The sequence below is a fragment of the Aptenodytes patagonicus genome, chromosome 2, assembly GCF_965638725.1.
Source record: "Aptenodytes patagonicus chromosome 2, bAptPat1.pri.cur, whole genome shotgun sequence".
NCBI classification, from domain to species: Eukaryota; Metazoa; Chordata; class Aves; order Sphenisciformes; family Spheniscidae; genus Aptenodytes; species Aptenodytes patagonicus.
The window spans coordinates 124,347,756-124,370,732 of record NC_134950.1 but is presented as its reverse complement, the minus strand read 5'-3'; the positions used below and the strand labels follow the sequence as shown (position 1 = coordinate 124,370,732).

At 38.2% G+C, this 22,977-nt stretch overlaps 2 protein-coding genes across 5 annotated transcripts in view; one reads left to right on the top strand and one right to left on the bottom strand.

Moving 5' to 3' along the window:
• The window catches only part of CAPN7 (calpain 7), a 35,789-nt gene that overhangs the window by 4,247 nt on the left and 8,565 nt on the right, over positions 1-22,977 (bottom strand). For 3 of the 4 annotated variants that reach the window (XR_012994704.1, XM_076331081.1, XM_076331083.1), the window contains 17 exons: positions 22,827-22,894; positions 21,525-21,725; positions 19,884-19,970; positions 18,834-18,960; positions 18,015-18,100; positions 17,000-17,093; positions 15,243-15,389; positions 13,428-13,534; positions 11,756-11,876; positions 11,369-11,513; positions 9,413-9,512; positions 7,634-7,769; positions 7,099-7,174; positions 4,624-4,769; positions 3,879-3,941; positions 1,095-1,225; positions 32-124 (listed from right to left, as the gene is read on the bottom strand). Coding sequence is in view for 3 of the 4 variants with exons in the window: in XM_076331081.1 (XP_076187196.1) it covers positions 32-124; positions 1,095-1,225; positions 3,879-3,941; positions 4,624-4,769; positions 7,099-7,174; positions 7,634-7,769; positions 9,413-9,512; positions 11,369-11,513; positions 11,756-11,876; positions 13,428-13,534; positions 15,243-15,389; positions 17,000-17,093; positions 18,015-18,100; positions 18,834-18,960; positions 19,884-19,970; positions 21,525-21,725; positions 22,827-22,894 (1,928 nt within the window). In the remaining variant the exon portion in view is untranslated. The remainder of the gene's footprint in view (positions 1-31; positions 125-1,094; positions 1,226-3,878; positions 3,942-4,623; positions 4,770-7,098; positions 7,175-7,633; positions 7,770-9,412; positions 9,513-11,368; positions 11,514-11,755; positions 11,877-13,427; positions 13,535-15,242; positions 15,390-16,999; positions 17,094-18,014; positions 18,101-18,833; positions 18,961-19,883; positions 19,971-21,524; positions 21,726-22,826; positions 22,895-22,977) is intronic. The other variant, XM_076331084.1, reaches the window with a different exon arrangement.
• SH3BP5 (SH3 domain binding protein 5) overlaps positions 1-22,977 on the top strand; it is an 87,640-nt gene that overhangs the window by 62,107 nt on the left and 2,556 nt on the right. Inside the window, exon 9 of the mRNA XM_076331086.1 lies at positions 22,389-22,442. Coding sequence (XP_076187201.1) covers positions 22,389-22,442 — 54 coding nt within the window. The remainder of the gene's footprint in view (positions 1-22,388; positions 22,443-22,977) is intronic.

Sequence of the window (22,977 nt, the reverse complement as noted above, 5' to 3'; positions counted from 1 at the left end):
CTCAAACCTCTAAGACTTCATTGAGTATTACCTGTAGTCACCACTGCTCTTTTTCTGAAAGCCATGGGAGCCAGGATCTCCTACTGTCGAGACCGTGACGAGTTCAAAACCAACGCTGTATTGCCTGCAAGTGATGTGACAGGCTGTTACTTTAGTTATTTGGGTCATCAGGATTACCATGAAGAGGGCTATTCATTAAGAACTACACAGTATAACTGGAAGACATCTAAAAGTTTTGTCACATTTGTGATGGAAACACTAAGTCAAACTTACCACAACATGAATGTAGAATCTGAAGGAAGACGGAACACGTTTCAGGTTCAGAACTAGGCTATAGACTATATGGAAAATGCCTGCTAGACACCTGCCTCTGCACTAAAGCAGACTTCAAGTAGTTAAACTTGTGGTGACATACTCGGGTGCCACATGGCACAGATCCTGGGGTATGATCTGATCGCTGTCAGAAGAATCACTGTCAGTGATCTCAGCTGAATTTCTCATGTTGCACTGTAACATGGGACAGTTTGTCTACTACCTGTTAATGCATGTGACAGGCACCACTGCCCCTGTCATTCAAACTACCCAAATATGATCTGCAAGTGCAGAAAAACCCCCCCGCTCAATTAGTGGAACAGTAGAGCCACACCTTTGCACTCGTCTTCGTTTCATGAGAGGAGGAGTTTCCTCAAAGAGGGGAGGGTGGATAAAGAAGTGCTGCCATTTTGTGGGGCCCACTGTCCAGCTTTGCAAAAGACAAGATAAAACACTTGACTGCATGTCATGAGATGTTGCTATTTAGAAGCACTGTATACTGGTATTTTGAGGCAGATCATGAATTTTGCCAAAGGAATTTGACCTGCGTAGGTCTACTCTATAGGGCACTGACATCCAGTACTTCCCCTGGCCTGCTAGTGGCAGCGTAAATGCGCTTTCAGAGCTGAAGCTACTGCAGAGGCCATTATTTGAGAGCCTGTAAGGGTTTAGTATCCCACATATTAGCTCTACTACAAAAGAAAAGGAATTATGATCGTAATTAGTTTAAGAGGAAGAAGTAATACTCTTGCTGTGTTGATGCACGCTTATTCTCTACAAACCTCGGTCCCCGTAGTTCAATTAGTAATGGCCCATTCTTGTCCAGCTGGAACTGATAAATGGGGTTATTTTTGTAGCTGTCTCTGAAATTTCCACATCCTCCAGCACTATGACCTTTCCACTGTCCATTAACCTGAAGGAAGTCAAAAGTACAGAAAATATACTTTATATCCTGAGGATTTGTATTGCTGATTTATACACAAACAAGACCAGAGGCTCCTCTCGCTTTAGAGGTCACTGACTTTAGTAATCTCTCCTAATTTTTAAAGTGCAAGTGAAAGACGCTGTTAAGTATTGAGAAAGTTTCACTGCAGTCCTCCACCCACCTCGATCAAAGCCTTAGATCATTTATGTGTACTGTATTTTTCAGCTTATATTAAATAAGTACCAAGTGACTGTTTCTGACTATGACAAATTGCATCTAACGAAGGATCTCTATTCCCATCTATCCCATGACTACTGGACTATGCAGGTTTTTTGTTTTTTTTTTCCTCAGACACTCCTCTGTTGTGCTAAATGAGAAACAGCAGTAGCACAGGAAGTACAACACTACTTGTGTTGTAACCTTTCCTTTTGAAATCGCTGCTGCCAGCATTGTCCATTCACCTCTACGCACTCCGAGAACCGGCATTACAGGGACAAGATATCCGTAAGGACAGATTCTGCAAGGACAAAGACATACAGGAGGAAAAATGCTGCTCAGATTTTGAGAAACAGCCCATCTGTTTGCAAGTTCCTCCTGCTAGCCATTAAACCGAAAGGTTAGATTTGTAAGACACGCCAGGCATTCACACAAATTTATAGCCGAGATCCATTTCTCCTGTTACTTCCCTCCCCTTTCTGTCAAATCAGCAAGGAGCAACATTTTTTTCTTGTGATTTAATTTCTTTTTACTCAGTGTCCAAAAACCTCAAATATGGCGAGTTTGGAAGCAAAGGGGATTTCTCCCCCTGCCATACTACTACCCAGGAACCTAAAACTGCTGTGTGCTGTTAGCTTTCCAGGGCTTTTCCACCTCTGCTGCGCTTAGTTCCAGGAATCCCCCTAGGGCTTGGTGAGCTCCAGAGGTGACCACTCAACTTTAGTATAAAAGAAGATATCTAACAGAACTTGCTTTTACTGGTAAACTGTGAATTAGTTATCTGCTTGTTTTTAAGCATGATGACTGCTAAGCAAGCACCAAATAAGCATTAAGCACAGGCAACTAACTTCTTGTATTTAATCAGAGAGACAGAGCTGGCCTTGGATAGATAGAATGCGCCTTTTATTTGAATACGAGACAGACATCTTCAAATAATTAACGGGAGGTTTCCACATACTTAATTTTCTTTTGAAACATAATACAACATAAAACAGATGTCCTGCCTCAAACAGGCTGGTCACCTTCAATGAGTTTTTGACCTCCTAAAGCATTTCCCCCAAACTGAGCCCAGTTTTTAAGAGCTAAAAAGAACAATGGTTTCTGGAAGAACCAAGCAAATTGTCTCGCTGTTCCCAGGACTCTCTCTAGCCACTTACCGTTCTCCAGAACGGGCTAGCTTCAAGGGGCTGTTCCAGAAATAACAGTTGGTACGAAACACTGTCTGAACTCAAGAGCCTAGCCAACATGTCCCCCTGACCACACAAAGTAATGTAATCCTTGGCTTCAGGCATGAGTGTTCTAAAAAATAGACTGTTCCACTGTGGCTCAAACTAGCCTTGTTTCTCTCCTCCAGAAGAAGTTACTGTTTGGACAGAAGACTTCTGCCTGTAGTAGGATTCCCCAGGATATGCATGGTAGGTACAGAGATTAAAGTTAACAGCTGCTGGCTTATTCTTTCTTGAGGATAAAATTGCTAATACATGAAAATACATGCAAGTTACTTTACCCTGTGAGCTCTTGGCTGTATTTATACTTCAGCTGAAGGTGTAACTGCAGCTCATGTTGACAGCTGAAAAACGAACAGCAGCTGGCCCCAAGACTGCCTGAGCTTCTGACCTAATTTCAGTCAAGTTTTTTGCTCTTGCCCCAGCTATGCTATGCATTTCTACATGAAATGTGCCATGGGTATATTGCCTTGACCCTGTTCGGCAATGTGAGTGCTTATCCCAGTGGTTACAGACCTTTGGGATGTCTTTGCAAAATTTAGGAACATATTAATGTATTGTGATACTGCCATCCTAAGTCCGTTTGTCACAGTCTTGCTACTGGTGCCTTCGGTTTGCCATTGCTGACTTTGTCCCATCGTGCCAAGAGTTTTTCCAAGAAAATTATGCAATTCTCCTAAGGGAAAGTGAGCAACGCTCTTGCAGGGTTTTTACTCTGCAGTAGTACTAGCACAACCTGATCTCTGCAGAGTAATTACATGTTAGGGTACAGGTTGTTATTCTAAAGGCCAGTCTGTTCTACAAAGGCTTTGCAGTATATCTGCAATGGTACAGCTGTAACAACACACTCTGCAACAGAGGTGGAGCTTATATACCAAATGCCAGTGAAAGTTAAGCCACCATCCATCCAGAGTGGTGTGAACAGCGTGAGTCAGCCCAGGGAGTTCTATGTTGGTATGAATGATGCTAACAGTGCAGCTAATTGTTTGGCAAATTATATGTAACTTGAGTACAGGATTGGTCTTGTGCTAATGATGTTTAGATTAAGCTTTAGTTAAGAAGTTTCATTTGTTAAAAGATGGCCTAAGCTGACATTTTTGGGCAGTAGTATAAAAATGTATTTAAAAACCTTGTACATCTCAAATATGGAAAAGCCAAAATTATTATCCAGTGACCCATAAAAGAAAATAGTGCTTTACCCGTTTGGAAACGGTGTAAGGTGTAGGAATCTTGGAAAAGGTGAACTTGCACAAGGAATACACCTGTGTTGTAAAAGAAGCAGCTGATCACACATCCATCTTGCACTTTTCATATGAAATCACGACACGTTAAAAAAAAAAGCAGAATTGCCTACACATCATTTTTAGATACTTGTTCACTACATGCCTATATTACTCATCAGACGACCCCATCTGAAACTCAAAATCCAGGATAGTGCTGGGACTAACAAGACCTAATTTTTATGAAAGAAAAACGGAAACAATCTGCATTTTACTTTTTTCGGTGTCAAAAAGAGACATGTAGCACTGATCATCACATGACTCAGCAGTTAACAGAAAAACCCAAATACTAAGTCCAAGGACTTAGAGAAGTCAAAAAACTTTAAATCTTAACTGGGATCTAAAATAGGCTTATTTTGGATACACAGAGAGCCAATGCTCTGCCTGTACACAGATGTTAATTTTTTAGTCTAAGAACTAGAAGTATTTTTCAGCTGATTTCATTACTAAATTTCATTACTAAAACCACACACACTATATTGTCTTAACTACAATAGAGAACATTATCAAGCACTTCATCCGGTGGTTCTGCTCCATCATTCATAGCCTCCCTCCCCAAAAATAACAATATCGATCCAGAAGTACACTTTTTTCTCAAACTTGCAAATGAAGGACACTTTATAGCTTAATTGTTTACATTCATTATGAAATCAACACTACATACCCTGATGGTGTAATGGATAGTGTTTTGTTTCTCATACTGGGACACCACCAAGGTAAACGTATGGGACCCTGGAGAGGTCAGCTTTATCTTGGTCAGATAATGAGGACTGTTGATCCGAATACCATCGATATAAGGAGAAGGATCAGCTGAAAAAGAAAAGGATGAACACTTTTCCAGGATCAAAAAATCCCCCGGCTTGGTAAACTTCTTAGCCATTTTATATCAGTGAATTTTGCCAGGAAAGTCAGACTGTTGGTACTAAGGTTAGACTGTAAGCAGACTTGAGTGCTCTCAAAAGAACAGAGCCTCAAGATTTGCTCATAAAAAGAACAGTTGCTTAAGAGCAACTATTATTTTCAGGAGAGGTACATCACACATGACAGGACACAAATTCTGCACTTGAAAGTACGGCGTAAATCCCATGACTTGCAAGTACTGCTTATCCATCTCCCACCAATGTCACTATTCAAAGGAGACCTACTGTGATTATGTTGAAACTTAAAGAGAAAGATAAGGAATGTTTGAGCACTCTCAAAATCTGAGGAGTCTGTTCTTTCTCTATTGGCTGGACAGTTCCAGAATGCAAGCTGCCAAAATCTTTGGCCACTGGGTAAACAAGACTTTAAAACATGTTAATTTCTTTAACTGACACACACTTTGTCTCTCTCTCTCCAAATCCTTGTGATCATTACACAGATGTAGTTGCATCCCAGTACCAATGTGCATGCGGTACTTATTATAAACATCCCAAATACTTGCTTTTACAATTAGACAATGTAATTTGTTATTTGGCCTCTAATTGGTTCTTTCCAGACTTCTTTTAATTTCAGCAAAGCAGGACCAAGTCTAGCCAACTACTTCAATAAACCCAGGATCAGGTCCTTTTATTTTCTTCCACAAAGCAACATGGGAGAGGGGAAAGGATTAATATAAAACAATGAGCAGCTTAGGAATGGGAAATCCCGGCCTCAGTGCCAAGGGATTAACCTGCTTTGTATGGATCTTATTTTAACAGATGGTAAAAATAATACTGCAGCTTGACCAATCTATTTCCATGGAAAAAGGTTTTAAACGAGTTTGAGCTCGTGAGATTAAAGTTTATAAAAGAGTTTGGGTAGCGGGACAAAACATATGAATCATCCAGTTCTTGCTAGTGGTCTTGCTGGAAGACTCTCTTTCAAGCACAACCGAACAATTCCCTCCACTATACAAATGTGTTTGGTTTGCCCAGTTAAGAATGTTTTCAGTAAGACAGACATGTAAAATAAGCACTGCTACAAGTACTAGAAACACCAGAAGCATGTCTTGGGCTGTAAGGAGAAGCAGATGCTTTAACAAGATCAGCTCTTGCAAAACAGATGATGATTTGGTCAGGTCTCAACAGATGCCTTCCACAGAAAGACAGCTTGGATTCTAAGGGAATTGGATGGCAGAGTTCACTGAACAAGACCAGAGATGAACAATGCAACCCTTACCAGCCGTTCCAATATAAAAAACCCCACGAATTCCACTCTTGGTTGAAAAGAGCTTTAAGAGCTACTCTCTAATTAACTGTTGCTATTATCTGTTGCATGAGCAGCTACCTGAATGCAACCCTGGTTCTAAAGAGGTTCCCTATCTGTAAAAGCAACAGGCCGAGTCCAACCTGTCCTAGGAGGCACCTTCACTGAATTCTCCCAAGGAATATTTTTACACTGAGACCTCTAACTTGATGTGAAGAAGAAATAAAAATATGACACTATTAGCCATACCTTAAAGTTGCAGTCTACCCTATCCATTCAACCTGGGCCTTACCTTTACTTCCCGTGTCTCAACCTGTGTTTCAGATCTGCTATCTGTCTTGAAATAAACACACATGGCTTTTTCGCAGCTACAACAAAGCTCCAAAAGCCAAGGTGAGTAGAATCTGACCTATAATGACCAAGAGTAATACTCTGACAAAATTTGAACATCTAAATATTTTTCTTAAACATTCCATACCTGGTACTTTGAAATATGTTCAAGTGTTCAGCTGTATCTCATGAGCTTGCTTAGGTACTTTACTAAGCCAAGTTCATAAACAATTAACCTTGATTATTTTCATTTAGTGGAAGCCATAAACCTTTAAATAATTTCATAAATGTGGGAAATAATTGTGCTATCAGGTAAACAGAAGCACAACACCTGTTCCCTCTAAGCATTAACTACTGCCACTGCAAAATAAACAGAATAATAAAGAAAATGCTGTGCCAAAGTAAGTGTCAGCAGGACTACGTAGACCTCTTAGTGTGCTTCTGACATGTGCAGCTCAGTTTGTTCCTTCAGTGTAGACTGCTGAAGGTGGTCAAACAGGGCTAAACAACTATTTCAGAAGATGGACCTCTTAGAGCGAGGCATCTAGTTTTAAAGCAAACTGTGCCTTTCCTCTCCACAATATCCTTTGCAATTCTTCATTTATTTCTAACATCATCTTCTTGACAATTAAGGTACACTAACCTGGATAGTAAACTTTTCTGCCGTCAGTCTTGTATACAACCATTGTAATGAATTCCCGATTGTGTGCAAAGTCATCCTATAAAAAACACAAATCAAGTAGAGTTGTACACTTCTGTGGAACGTAACTAATGCTTAATCAGAACCAAGCAGGCGTTCTATCATCCCCTTCGATCACCACACGTTATGATCTGATATTTGTATTTATTGAGATACCCCATCCAATTCTTTTCAAAATACCTGAAGTAAATAAACTGCCACTAATTTCACTTCTAACAGTTCAGGCCCCAGGATTCAAAGTTACTTCAGAACCTTTATGGTGGAATATAATCACTTAGCTCAATTTTTACTCTGGGTCTGTTTCAACAGTCTTGTTTGTAGGTACGTGTACCTGCTGAATTTAAAATTTACACATATCCATAGGCACACATACCCGAACACGAAAACGTAAGCAGTAATATACTAATAACAGAAAGCTATGCAGAAAGATTTACGGAAGACGTTGCAGAACTCGTAATACAGGAAAAGAACCCGGCACCTTATCTGTGATGTGCCTGCTAAGCAGAACCCAGACGGCAGCACCGCCTTGTGGACACTGGACCTCTAGCTTGTACTGAGGATTATTGGCCAGGCTGTAGGCATCCTTCACCGGACCTTGCTTTGCGTCCCAAGTGCTGAAAGTAATACAGAGACGTTATGAGATGAGCAAGATGCTATTTTGTGCTTTGAAAACTAACTCCAAATCCTACATATACACAGAGCTGCCCATCAGCAGTAACAAAATTACCGAAGGCTAATTTTCTGCAGGAAGCTATGACAGTAGTTACGTAATGCACTAGTGTCAAAAGCATTCTCTTACAGTTTTGTTTTATAAATGACTTCACTACAATACAAGTGTGGTAACAAAAAAGCGCTAAATACAAACAGATTGGCTGTTTGCTATGGTGACTGCAACCACACAAAGCACAGAAAAAGCTGAGCCCTTCAGGGAGCCCAGGCTAGCCAATTATTGTAATGATTGCACACACCGCATTTATTATGAAGGGAAAAACACCGATGCTTTTCTAACTGTAAGACTCCGTATGTAAGCTATGGTGAGTTCCAAAAGCTTGCTAAATTTTTCCCTCCAGTTTTTTATTTGGGTAATTTTTCTTTTAAAATTTGATCTGTTTTATGTTTGGAAGAGTGCCTGCATGAAGTGTTAAAAAAAAAAAAAAAATCTGTGAGGTACCCTATTGCAAAATCTGCCTGCTGCCTCGTGAACTGTCTAGGCAAGGAAAATAAGGTATGAAAAAACAAGAAGTGCTGATGACTGAATGCAAAGCGTGGCATGCGGGGAGCTGAAGTGGATAAAACTACTCATAAGTCCCATTGACCCTCCCACACTTAAAACTGAACGGCATGTGTGAAAGGCCACATTATCAACTAAGCTTTAAATTATCACCATCATTACTCCGCTTTTTACGGCAATTGCCACTGTGCTAGGCATTTCCCTACACAGGGGTTATGACAATCACTAATATAAGGAAAGACAGACTAATAGATGAGCTTTGAGATTAGCATACACATTACCTCATCTTGCTACATCATGTTCAAATTAATTCTAAAATACACTGTGGTGAAGATGGAAGGAGCCGTTACAGATAAGCTCAGCAGTTGCACTATGGATGAAGGAGCTTGTGCAGAGCTAACATGCACAGAAACAGTGTGGAAGCAGTGGCAAAGTGCTTTCTGAAACTGAGACACACGCTTATCCTCAAACTGGGTGACAAAAAGACTGAATGTGATGGATACTAGGTAGGAGACAGGTATCATGTTCAGAAAAAAGTCAGCAGGCAAGGAAGACGACTTAACGATAACTACACAACTGGTGAGAAACGGAATTAAACTACTCTGACATCAGTGAACACACCCTCTAAGACAACAGGCTCTGCAGAAATGACTTGCAACTGGCCAGGAAAATGAATTCCAAATAAAAACTAGGTCACTGAAGCACTGACTGGTCACTGCTTAAAGATGGACTGCACAAAAATCTGATTTCTGTTCTGATAGAGAGATGTGGGACTGAGGTCAGAATCTGGTTACACAACCTTAGGTCCACAGCAACATCACAAAGGTCACTGGAGTTTCAACAATGTTAGAGAAGTAGTCAAAAACAAAGCCTGGGCTGAGAATTTAGAAGTGTAAAGTCAGGCTCAAGAGAGCACGGTTGGAGTTCAACCTCTTCAGCTGTAACTAGGAAGAATGGAAGGAAGGAAACACCACATCAGAACATTTAGTCAGATATCGACACAAAAATTTTCTCTCTTGGACCAACCTGTGAATACATGTAGATTCTTTAAAAAGACTTGGGTTCCAACTCAAATAAATAACATCATAGTACTGGCACAGGTCCTCCCAGGCAATCCAGAAAATGCCTAAAAAGGAAATGCTGTTATTGTTTCCTTACCAGACACCTGATTTTACTTGTTTTTCAAAAGTCTCTTTCCAGGCAAATGATATAGCTTATATAAACCAACATATCTGTAAAACTTAGTAGTAACATCTGCATTGCCCAAATTCCTAAATTCCTAAATTTAACCCCCTAAACAAACAAGCTAAACCAAGAAAAACAACTTAGTCTCTGCTTATAATCAAGGACTTTCTGAAGCTGTCAGAACGCTTTTCATTACCAAGCACTAAGCAGAAAGCATGAGAGAATCTGTTGTATTGAAAGAGACATTAGGTGATTCTGACCCACCTCCCCCCTCCTAGGTTTCGGGGGGGGGGGGGGGGGAATTACACAGTCAAACAAAGGTTCCCCCAATTCAACAATTCAACAACCTACTTCAGTAGTCATCCAGCACAACCAAGTATTCAGTCAACACGTGAGTATGTTTGAATGTATTTCTAAGATACTTCATCCAACACCTACGTGACTTGCTTTGGCACCCTGAATCAGCTTCATCTTTACAACATTCTCATGCATTTATTCTAATTCTCCATAGCTCCCTTAATTGCAACTCCAGCCAACAACAATGCCTGCAAGCTGACAGATTCCTGATGAAATGAACTCTCAAAAAGGTAACAGCCTTATAATTCAAGTCTCTGACATAGGCAGTTGCAGATCTTGCAGCACTAAAAAAAAAAAAAAAAAAAAAAAAAGCAGGCATAATAGCTACACACGTAGACAACAAGACCAGAGTGTAAACCCAGTCAGAAGAAACAACTCCCTTAAAATTATTAATGTAATTTTATATAAATTTTAACTACTAGATGTTACAGATACAAATTCCTTACTAAATGAATCGGTAAATAAATAATAAGTTAATCCCTCATAACTGTCACAAAGCCAGGGCTGCTATTCTTATATTTAAATAAAAAGTTTTCATTATGTGTTTGCACGAGGCTTATCAATAAACGCTATAATTTAATGGGTTTGGATGCATACTGTTGTCAAAATAGAGTGGCACTAAACAAAAGGGCTCCCTCACAGCAGATATACACAGACAGCAACTAGGATACTATAAGAAGAGCAGACATCTCTTTCTGAATGAAAAATGCAGCTTCTGCAGAATTTCTAAACCGTCAGCAACCTGCCCTTCCACCAGCAAACCCACAGCGACTTTCCAGATGCTACACTCTGCTGCTCCCTAGGGAAGATAGGACAGGACAACACTGGGCATCATTCCAAGTGGTTTCCCTGGACAGTGACATAGTAATACCACTGTCTCAAAGACGGATCTCAATCTATTCTTACAGCTGGAAATAGAGTGTATGTAAAGATTTGTTTACAGATATATAAATGTCATGCAAGGGAAAAAAAACCCCACTTTCCTCCAGTGCATAACCTCAAATACAGGCGAGACTAATTTAAATACTGATTACAGTAAGCATGTTGATACACATTTGCAAATGTTGGAGGAAAAAACCCACAAAAAGTCTATTCACATATTAAAAAGCAGCATTACACAGCTTATTGTCAGAATCTTACCTTTGCACTGAACTCCCCCGCACCCAGATACTGAGATAGCAACACTTAAGCAGGGAGGTAATTTCTTGTCAATGAATCTGAGATATATTAAACAGTCCAGATTACTTAAAACCCCAGACAAACCTGAAATGATGGATTTAAATACACAAATACTTCCTAAACCTTTGGGCTATTTAGTTTCTAGTATTTGTTTTACTCTCCCTCTCCTCGTGCTTCAGCATTTCTTTCCACCTTCCTGCAGGGATACACCACAAAGACCTACATTATCTGAAAAGACAGTGGCTTTTTAAGCCTTATTACCATTGTCTATTTTCTGAGCTGTTCTTGGATCAAAGTTCAAGTATTTTTGTAAGTCTGGGGTCCAGTTTCTTGTGTCATTTTCACTGTATCGTCCCTTCCAACGTAAGTGGCTCCAGGGATTTTTCAACTGAAGAAATCGAAGTCCCTAAAGAAATAAAAAATAAAATTGTTGGATTCATCTTGTCAAGGTAATTTTTATATTTATATTAACATGCAATATGGACCAATAGCTCAAGAAAATACAGCATCATTAAGCTTTTTGGAATTTCCCAACGGAGCTCAAGACAAAATAAACTCTATTAGCCATCAGAGCAAAAAATCAGTAGCTAACCATCGCAGACAGGTTTCAAACAGGCATCTGAAAACATCTTCAGTTTTACTTGATACCTTATATTCTCTTATATCCAGGACTGCATATGCATGGGTTGGAACTAAACCCCATTTTTCTCCTTCCTCTTCAGACATCACCCCTGTTGCTGTTGTGATAAGGACATCTCCCTTGTGAAATCTGTTCAAAAAGAGGTGAAAAATAGCTTAATTAAAATCTTGCAAGTTGCAAACTAACATTTGCCAGACACTGTAATAGTATGTTTTTACACTGTCCGTTAGCGTGACCCTGCTTTATAAAAAATGGAATACTTTTTTTTTGTCAGCAGAAATCACTCCTGAAAAAGCTTGAGAAAGTGGAACCATTTTCTTTCAGTATTTAAGTATAGGCTTTAAGTGAAAAATTACTATTTTCATATAATTTCATATTTTCTATAAATAAAAACTCAGCATTTATCAACCTGAAGTTCAATCTGTGACACTTTTTAAAGCTACTCTTCACAGATCTTCAGCTGAACACAAATGTGGTTTCATCAACACGTAGCCAATCACTGTATATAGCAAATTAACAACTCTGTCACACCCCCAGGATTCTGAAGGAGCTTCCCAAAACCTTAAGAATTCATGCTTCTATACTTTTGCAGGTGTTTACACTGAAGTTTTGTGTCTGCCAGCAAGGGCCTTACAGGGTCTGAATTGCCAACTCACAACAACTGAGTTCTGCAATTGTTCTGAATTGCAATTGTTAATTTTGCAACAATTATTGTTGTGAAAACACACTAGCATGCTTCCCAGCTCACGCTAAAATGCAAGTACATACCCAGCGTCCCTAGACAGTTTACAGGGTCACTGGACTATGGATCAACACATTTTCGGTCTAGCACTGGTGAACAAGTGATGCTATAATGGCTAGATCCCATCCTAATTGCAATCACACCTCCAAATGGCAACGCCGGAATATCTGAAGAGTTGTTGACCATCAGCTGAGAGCTCCTAACCAACTGAAAGACCCCTGCAGAAAGTCACGCTCTTTTATCATGAATGCAGATGTTTCAGTCAACAGAATATCCCCCTTCTACTGCACTGAAATGCATAAGAAACTGGTCACACAAGGCCGTTTTGAAAGAAATCAAAGTACTTGCTAGCTGACATTTATAAATTACAGCTATATCTTTCACCATAAGTAGAATTGTTATGGTAGGTCTGAAGATCAGTATTGCAGTTTTGATAGACTTTTGCTGCTCCTCCAGGAGATTTACTAATGGGGCATAATAACCAAGATCTTGTGATATGATTAGAAATACTATATTATATCTGCTTGCTAAGGACAGCAGATCAATGCCAAAGTTCTGGGGAACTGTGTGGGAACACAGAACACATTTCCTTCTACTCTTTAAACACTTTTAACTTGTATATTGGTTCCAAGCTGCTCTTCTCTGACTCTGTATTCTATTTTCTTCATCAGGAAGTGGGCTACTATTTTTTCTCTTCATATGTAAAGAAAAATCACCTCAAACAAAATTCCACAATATTTTACTCTTCTGTTCTATCAAAGCCACCGATACCTCAATTCTTCTTCTTCCAGAAAGCATATGGAGGTTTTATAAAGCATAATTTGTAGTAGTACCAAAATGCTATCGAAGGATCTGTGGTGACTGTACTGCGTTTACAGTGGTAACGCAGCTACTACACAGCAAACATTTTAATTACTTAGGAAAGAACAAACTTCTACCTCTGATAAAGCATTCTGAAAGTACTATCTTTATTGAAAGCTTGATTGTCAGAGTGCATAGCAATTCTTTCAGGTATCCAACCAGTCAGTGCATGGAGATCAATATTCTGAAATGCAAGCATTCAAAAGAAATCAGAATAGATAATCCATCTGTAAGCATATGATGTCTGTACACAAATTATAAAGGCACCTTGAAAGAAATCAAGTATACACAAGTTACAATATATCCCTACACATAAAAGGCTCAAGATTAAGACTATATTAAAAAAACCCCAACCAAATAAAAACTTATTTTATTAGTTTAGAACAACATTTCCATTTCCAAATAGCCTCTAAAAAAAATGCTGGAAAGTGAACTGATGAAACAAGCTGGAATTTCAGAGCAATGGAAGCATAAGAGAATGATCAATCATGCTCAATTCTATGATGTGTTCTATTTATTTCGTTGATTCACAGACTTTTAAAGCACAGTCTCAGAAGCAATATTTGGAACCTTGCTATTATATATGCATTTTAAATAATTTATGTTTTACTTCTAAGGCTCAGGGTTTGGGTTTTTTATTCTTTTTGGTAAAGCTGACACTGACATATATTTCCATAAAAAGACGCTTTAATCTCCCCATTTCATCTCCTTGAATCATTGCTTATTCCTTTTTCTTTTGCTTTGCACTCCTCAAAGCAAAAGCAGAGACTATAAATGCTTGAAGTGTCAATAACCAGCACTGGTGGGTGGGAACTTGAGGAATTACAGTACAACACAGCCAGTAAGTAACCCTGATTGTACAAAGAAGCTATAATACAGTTGAAAACAGAGGGGACAGGAAGGGTGAAGATTAAATGTCGCAAGTCAAGCTGTTTTTCCAGATAGCAAGTTAGAGGACGACAATGGGAATAAAACGCAGCTATTCTCACCAGCTTCTGTCCTCCAAAACAAAGCAGCCCAACACTGACATAAACGTACACAAAAACGTATGCTACAATTAACCCCTTATACAAAGCCACATTTGTCTCCATAATAATTTTTCAAAAGGTGATGATTACCTAGTATACTCTCCAAGAATGCAATTATCGAGACACCAACTAGAATGTGAGCAGCACCATGAAATCAAAAATATACTGTTAAAATTTTAAAAAATTTTAAATTAAAATCAGAAGTGCTTCCTAAGTAACGAGTGAAGATTATGCGGGCTACTCATTTCAGTAAACCGTCCCTCTTTAAAAGAATAATTTGCATGTCAGCCTAGCTGCAGTACGATGACTGTTTCTTTAGTAACCACATTATAGGAAACCATTACATATTTATGTAAATGAGTGGAACAGTCTGATAAACAAACTTTCACAGATCAAAGTACTTGGCTCCCTCTATAGACATGTACTAAATGACTAGCTTGTTCCTTTTCTAGCTGACTCCCCTACCTAATGAGGGAGAACTGTCCTATTTTTTGAATGACAGTAAGAAACCAAAATCAGCAGTATTGATATGGGCAAAAAGAATTATGACTTTACCCAACACTTCCATCTAGGCTCTATATAAACACATATACTTCCCAACTGTAAGTGCCAAACCTGCAGTCAGAGAACTAAGATTAACTCTGCCCATCAAGATGTCTTGCTCATTCTATTTTGATGGAATAAATCTCATCAAGTACAGCTAAGCGTATTTGTGAAAGAAAGAAATAGAAAAAAAATTCAAGAAAACGTCAAACCCAATACTTGCCTCCCCAAGCAATTCATTTATTTCACTAGAAGGAAAGTTATTTGACCCAAGATAATCTAAGTGGAATTTTTGCCTCTTCGAAATAATCTAGTACTTACAGAATTTGATCCAGGAAAATCATATCCTCCCATGACCTTCATGTAAGCCTTTTCTATTAGCGATACCCATAATTCATTCTTATTGTTAGAGTAAGAGCAGAGAAGTTCCCCATTATGATCAACAGGTAACTGGTCATCTATGATTACCTGTGTGAAATAAACAAATGAAAAATCATCATGAAGATAATAAAGTATTTTGGAAGTATTTAAAAAAATAAAACCAAACTCTGATTAATATACAGCTTCTCAGGCAGCCAGATCTGACCATCGCTCTCAGATGTGGACACCTCTATCAATCCTGCAGTGGTTCGCCCAAGTGAACAAGAAATTCTGTTGCCAGCTCTTACTTGCACTGGTCCACTGGGTGACCTGTGATCACCTGCCTCGCTTTCCCCTATGTAAAATGGGGATGATGACAGTATGCTCTTGTAAAGTGTCTAATACCTATTGAAAAAGGTAGCCACAGAGAAGTTCAATGTAATTAACAGCGTTAGAAAAAGGAAAGAAAAGCCTAGCAATATCCCACACCTAATTAGGAAACAGAGCATGGACTGTGCTTGGTAGCCAGCAGAAAAATAAACAGTTATTTATCTATAAGGAAATGAACTATGTGTCACATCACTTTCATGGTCTCTAATTCAGATTTAAATTTCTTCTCTCTGGAAAGGAAAAAAAACCCCAAAGCAGCAGTTGTGAAAGTATCAACATTTCTTCTTTAAATTAGGTAGAATATATTCGGCATTATTACAGATTGTTACTGTGGTATTTGTAGTGGTCTGGAACAGTTTCCCAGAACAGATGTTTCAGTTTCACGTTGGCATTAGTCCGTTACCAATACGGGCTACCAACACAGCACATTTTCTGGTCAAATCCTGCCTGTGCAGGAATGAATAATCCTTTTCATAGAAGAGCAAATGGCCATTCATCCTAACAAAAGGCAGCCATTAGGAGATATTTTGGAAAGAGTATTAAGAGCAAGGCAAGCACATAAATGATACTTCCCTGAAACATTCAGATTCCAAAATTTTGCAACTCAAGTACTTCCTGACCCAGAGGTTATATCTTAGCAATTAATAGCCTTTGAGGACTTTCCCCTTACTCCCCTGCCCCGCGAATACGACCACTCAACTTCTGAACTCCCATAAACATTCATCAGTCACTATGATCTGCAATAATCAGTGCTACAGTCAAGTATTATATGAAGAAATGCATTATTTTATGCCCTTATTTATTGCACTGAAAAGAAAATGAAGTTGCTTGTGTGTTTACGAGGTTCTATCATATATCTTCAGGCATCTCCTCTCCTTACTAAAAATCTGTGGTCATTTGAGTTACTCCTCTACGGTCATTCCATGTCTATACTCTTCCTGGATGTCCCCCTCTGTACTTTTTAGTTCTGTAACTTCCTTTCTAAGATGGAGTGGAAAAGCGGATTACTTGCACACCCTATTCATAAATATAGGATGCATAATTTTGTTCCTTTATGGTTTTCATAATTCTTTTAAGCAATATAAGGATTTTTAATGAATTTAATGTAAGGCTATTTTCATGAATGTCTGTAGAAGAAATACCTACATTCTGTTACATACTTCACAAACAAAATGAACCTCAAAAGTTTTAACAATTAAAAACCACTTTCCAACAAAATCTATCTAAAGTTTTTGCTATGCAAGCATAGCTTCACAGTGAAGCAGACCAAGCCTTTAAAATATATGACTTAAGCAGTAACACTACGAAGTCTCCCCAAAACCATTTACCTTCCTAGGTACACCATTGATATGAAGCTTCACCATGTATTTGCCACATGGATTATATTCTGGTTCTCCTTTCTTATTCTGAGGGTAAATTATACTGTTAAAAAAAGAAAAAAAGAGGAGGAAATTGTGACATAAATGACTTGACTGTACATACACTGATAACAATAAAAGTGGGATTAACATAGTCTGTTTCTGGAATTTACACTGAACATAACTATGGAATTTTTAATGAAAGAGCAACTCAAATTTAGTAAAAATGACAAATGATACTTAAATAGGTTTTATTTTTCAGGCCTTGCTCTTGCTGCAGTTCTCTGCTTAACACAGTAATAAAAAGAGCATAAGTAACCTGTTTCTCCAACAGAAGCAAGGCAAACAAATTTATCTTACTATTAAACAAACGGTATTTACATATCTGTAGTATAAATACAATATTTGCCTGAATGACAAGTCAAACATTTGAAGAAGGAGAAGACAGTGCAGAACTCACTGCTCTTGAAAAGAATACAAGTTCAGTTCTAACGAGTATAGGTTAATACAAAAAAAATCCAGGAACAACATTCACACACTGGTCTGGCAACAGGCTCCCGGCAGATTCTGCCAAACTGCGCCATATTTGTCACAGGATGCCAGTCGAGTGGAACCGAGATAGTATTGTTAACGTTAATTCTACAATGAGATGCAAGATGGACCACCTGTTGCACAGCAGTTGGCATAGCAAAGTAGGAAAATAAACCTATAAAGCATTGTAAGTAAAATTTCTATTAAAAACCAAACAAAACCTTCTGAACTATTTATTCCTCCTCAAAGCACATATGAAGTTAAGACTCCAGTGTCTGTATACATATCTATGTAAAGTTAGCTTCCCTCTCAGAAGTGCTGAAGCCACATGAGTCCCAGGGAGATGAAGGCGAAACAAATGCTAGTTTTTACTGTGTCCAACTGTCATAGAACATATTGCAAAAGCTTGGCAGTATTAAGTCTGAAAAGATCTTAGAAAGCAATGGCTACTTACCTTGTGATCAATTTTTTGTTATATCTTCTTTCATATGCTGCACTGATAGCTAGTGATGCCACGAAAGAACAATCTGACACTATCGTCTATAAAGAAAAGAAAACCAGTGAGGACATTTACTAAGAACTTACATACTGAAAGACAAACGGGGTGTGTGGACGGAAAGAAAATCATCAGTTAGTAATTCCCTTCAAAAGGGAAAGATTTGAACCAAGAGAAGCAAAGTTACTACCTAAAAGGCAGGAAATGTATGCTTGCTCAACACGAGGCCCCTACAGAGCAAACCAGAGTTAGAATTATTTATGACAATCAGAGCCAAATGCAGATACCTCAGCATTCACTCACTCCCTCCTCCCCCAAAAAAACTGTGTAATATAAACCATAGCCTATGGCATAATCTATTGCTGATTTCGGAACAGCTTGGGCCATCTGCAACTTCACACTAAACAAGACATTTCCACTATTTTCAATGGGCCACTCTGCTTCCTGTCAAATAAAAAATTGAAACTCTTGCCCGTTATTTTTCCCATGCAGTAAATGAAGTGAACTATTTGCTGCAGAGTACACCTTGCCTTTTTTCATAGTAACCTTACTGCTATTTCTGGAAAACAGGATTTTCAGCTGGAATTCAAATTCTGATTTTCCACTGCTAACACACCTGTTTATTCTGCATGGAATCTGAAGTGATACTATTTATTTAATTTCACAGGAGCTGAGGAAAGCACTCTCACATTTGGGGATTCCTTTTTGAACAAGAAGGTCTTATATCCCCTGCAATAAACTGCTAGCAGCACACATTTCTCTTTAGGAACAATTTACCTGCTTTATGCTGAAACTTGATACAGTATAAATCATCGTAGGGTTATTTGTTATGTCATCTGGTCGCACCCACTTGGCAAACATTGCTTTCTGTTTGGGGGATAATGGTAACTTCCCACATCTATCACTAGGTTTAAGAGAGAAAAAAGTAGAAATAAATCAGTATCAGTTTATAACAGCTATTCATGGTATGTCCAGTCTTCTATGTGTCTGATAGATGGTGCAAAATATGCACAAAACGGTTACACAGTTTTGTATACAGAGCTGTAAAACAATTTCAAAGAACACTACTGCTAAGTTTGTGATTCTTAGGGAAAAAAAGCAAAAATATTAAAAACATGAAATAAAACCCAAGAGCTTCCTTCATACAGGACTAAACAGGAGAAGGAAATTCCAAAAAGCCATCTACACCAGCAGAACTCAAATTCTTCACTTTATTTAAGTATGATGAACTAATAATAAAAAGTTTCTTCAGTTCTGAAAATATTGAGGCTTGTCTGATTGACAAGCCTATAGCAGAAGATTGAACAACAACAAAAACCCCAAACAAATGACAAACCCAAACCAACCCCAGGCGTCTTTGTCTATTATGGCTATGTAATCTTAACATATTATTATTGCTCATGAATGAAGGTCTAGCAGTTACATATCACTCTTCCTCGAAGTAGTCCTTTACAGAGGAAATGGCTACCACCTTCATTTTACAGGTAACTGAGGCAGAGGGAGCTAAACTCGTTAGCGTGCAGCAGAATCAGGAAACGGACCCAAGTTGCCAGCCCAGCCCAAAACTCCAAAAAGCCAAATACAGTGTTATTCTTACAGGCCTGAAGACATAAATGCAAAAGCACTGCAGAGCAGGATCAGCTTACATTAAACAGTTTTAAGATCAGACTGGAAAAAGGAAGTGGTAGTATTTAAATATCTCTGCCTGAATTATGCTTAAAAGCCTACTTAAACAATTTTAAACTCTGAAAAAGAAAACATAGAAATACCAAATACGGGGAAGCTTTGGAAATAAAAACAAAAGTTCAGTAATTGAATCACACTTACGAAAATGGCATAGGGAAAGCAAAACGTTCCCTCAGATCAACGCTCATGAAAGGTACATATTCAATACCATTAATTTTTGAAGTCTTCCTGCAAGTCATAAGAAAAAAAAAAATAGTTACAAACCTATCTATCATCTTTCAAAGACTAAGTTCCAGAAGGTAACAACAAAATTAGTTTTTAAAAACTAACAAGATACAGTGCTTCTGAAAATAAGACAAATACCTCTTGAAAATGAAACCACCGCTGTATTTATTTGGGTTTGAAATGTGCAGTGCTTGATGGCTCAGTCACTAATCCTGCAAGACTTGACCTGCGGACAAGTCACCATGCCAGGATAGAAATGATTATCAGCCACAAAATTCTTCATAGTTCTAGAAGTCACATTTAAAACTACATCTGTCTAAATAGAATTTCTCAAGTCACTTAAGCCTCTCATTAAAGAGACTCTTAGAATAAGTTGACAACAATTAACAATTAGCAACACTTAGATTTCATCCAATTGGTGCAGTGTTTTGGAACACTTTGCCAAACAGTAACAAAAATACTGCACATGTGTATTAGTACATTTTTGACTAAAGCGCACAGAACACTTTCTAAAAAAATGAAAATCATATTTAAATGTGAATGTAATTTAAGTTTCAAACAAGGAGTTAACTGAAAAAGTTATGTAAATTTTTTTTAAATCAAATGACGATTAAAGATGTGAAACAACCTGAAGTTCTTTTGCAAGACTTAAACAAAAAAAACAAACAAAAACAAAAAAACCCAAACCAAAACCAACACAAAAAACCCCCTCAAAAACCACTCAAACAATCCACAAAACCAGAACCATTCACTGCATAGGCACTACAAGAGGGAAAAAGTGAAATTTTAGTAAGGCAATTCTTAATGCTCTGCAACTTTTGAAACACACGTACATTCTATCTTCACGACCACATCCTCAGTCCATTTAAGTCCCCTAAAGTCAACAAGCAGACTAAATGTTTTACAACCAAAGCCTGGACAGTGTTGAGCATCACCTCTGTCACAATCTTTTTTATTGCATGGGGAGGAGAAGGTAGGCTGAAACACCTATGAGACAATGCATTTATTTTTTTAAAGATATATTTGATAGTTTTCAAAATTCATGATTTAGGCTAAAGGTTTTATGGATTATTTGTAGCTTATTCCACCTATAATAAAAATCAAAGCAAAAGGTACTGGATGCAACCGAAGTCACAGTCCTACAAAATATTATGCTTTCTCAATTTCCAGTGAAGTAATAGTTGTATAATCTATAAAAACATCTTTGTACCTTGGCATCTCAGAGACAGATCTTTCATGATCTCAGTCAGGTAGGTTATGTGTAACGTACAAAAATAAGGCTATGAAAAACAATCCTGGCAGTCAGTTACAAGAAATGGTCTTCTAAATACACTCTAGAAAATACGGTCTGTGAAAAAAAGCCACTAATTACATTACCATAGAGAATACAAGAATTTATTAATGTGTAGGTAATACCACCAATGAGGTTTGTAAGAGGTGGTTTTCCAACCTCTGTTTATACGCCTCATGCTTCAGCTGTTTCAATCTACTGTGTAAGATGCACAAAGGATGTGAGCACAAATGATAACATTTTGGAAAAACTTGTCTTCAACTTACCTGAGTACTTCAATCTCCTCTGCAGTGTACCTCTGACCTTGAGGTTCACTAGCTTGTACTGCTCTGATTGTCTGTGGCTTATCATTTAAAGAAAAATCAGGTCCCAATGGAAAGAATGTTCTGACTGGCTGATTTGGTTTAGCTGCAGTTGACTTCTCCTTCTGAGATGACTTTGACACAGATTCCTTCAGTGCCTCTGCTCTAAAACAAATAAAAATGCATTTTGTTTACAACTGATAAAAATATAGTTATGGTTCAATTATTTATTTGCTTGGTTCACGTTCCCGCATATGTTAAATGGAATGAACAAATGCCCAAGTTGACCAATAGCACTTTTCCTAAGAAAAATCAATCTCTGATGCCAGTACTTCTTTATTTTCCTGTTCTAGAATCAACTAAAATATAGCATTTCCAATTCATATATAAGCTACTTTTGGCAGAACTTGTTAGATTTTTGTTGCCTTCAATTATGCTAATAGGAGAATTTATGTAAGTGTTCATTATCTGGAACCTCAGAACAAGGCCACTGAAACACAGAGAGAGAAAACTGATTTGCATCCTCATACCTTCAGGATTTAATTTGTCTAGCAGCTACAATAGCAGTAAAAACCCACTACCATTCTCATAACCCAGCATTTCAACTGCTTGAAGACTGTGTATTCAGGAGCTGTATTTTGTTGTTGTTGCATTAAGCTGCTGGATAGTCACACATATGCAAAATATGGGGTTTTTTTTGAACAGAGACTGAGAAGTGCTGAAAACCAGCTTATACTGAAACTTAGCCCAACATAGTCTGTTATTCGCCATCATACAGTTGATTTAAAAAGAATTACATTGAACTTACACTTGTGTAACTTGTTTCAGATACAGACTCCACTCCGCTAGATCTACCCATACAACTAGATTGCTACTGTCAAGGTAAGTATTTCCCAGTTTCCAAGCTGTCTTCCTTATGAAGGGAGGCCGACACCCTGACTTCGTGCTGGCCTGAATTCAGCATTTTTAGATATATAAAAACTGTAGTAGAGTACTCTGATTTATATCTCTGAAGACTGAAGTAGTGCGTTGGTACTAACAAATACACAGTCCTTTCCTAATTCTGCATGTCCCAAGATTCCCAGAGGGTTGGCACAACAGCTGCTATATTCAGCAGTATCTGCCAGGAGAACTCTACAGGAGCTAGGTCTGCCCAGAATCCATACTCTTTGCAGTACAGAACAGACACGCTAGATTGAGAATCCAACTCGGAGAGTGCACTTAGACCTGACAGCAAGTATGTTTACTAACATTAGCAATACTCACCTATCCAGTGCTTGTCGAGCCAGCTGTTTCAGTTTTGACTGGAGGCCTGCTTCTGAAGTTTCAGTAGCCTTAAGTGCAAAATAAAAGAAAAAGCTACACATCCAAACACCCGCAGGTTTTATAAGCTCAGTTTGTCAAATTCCACACTTAT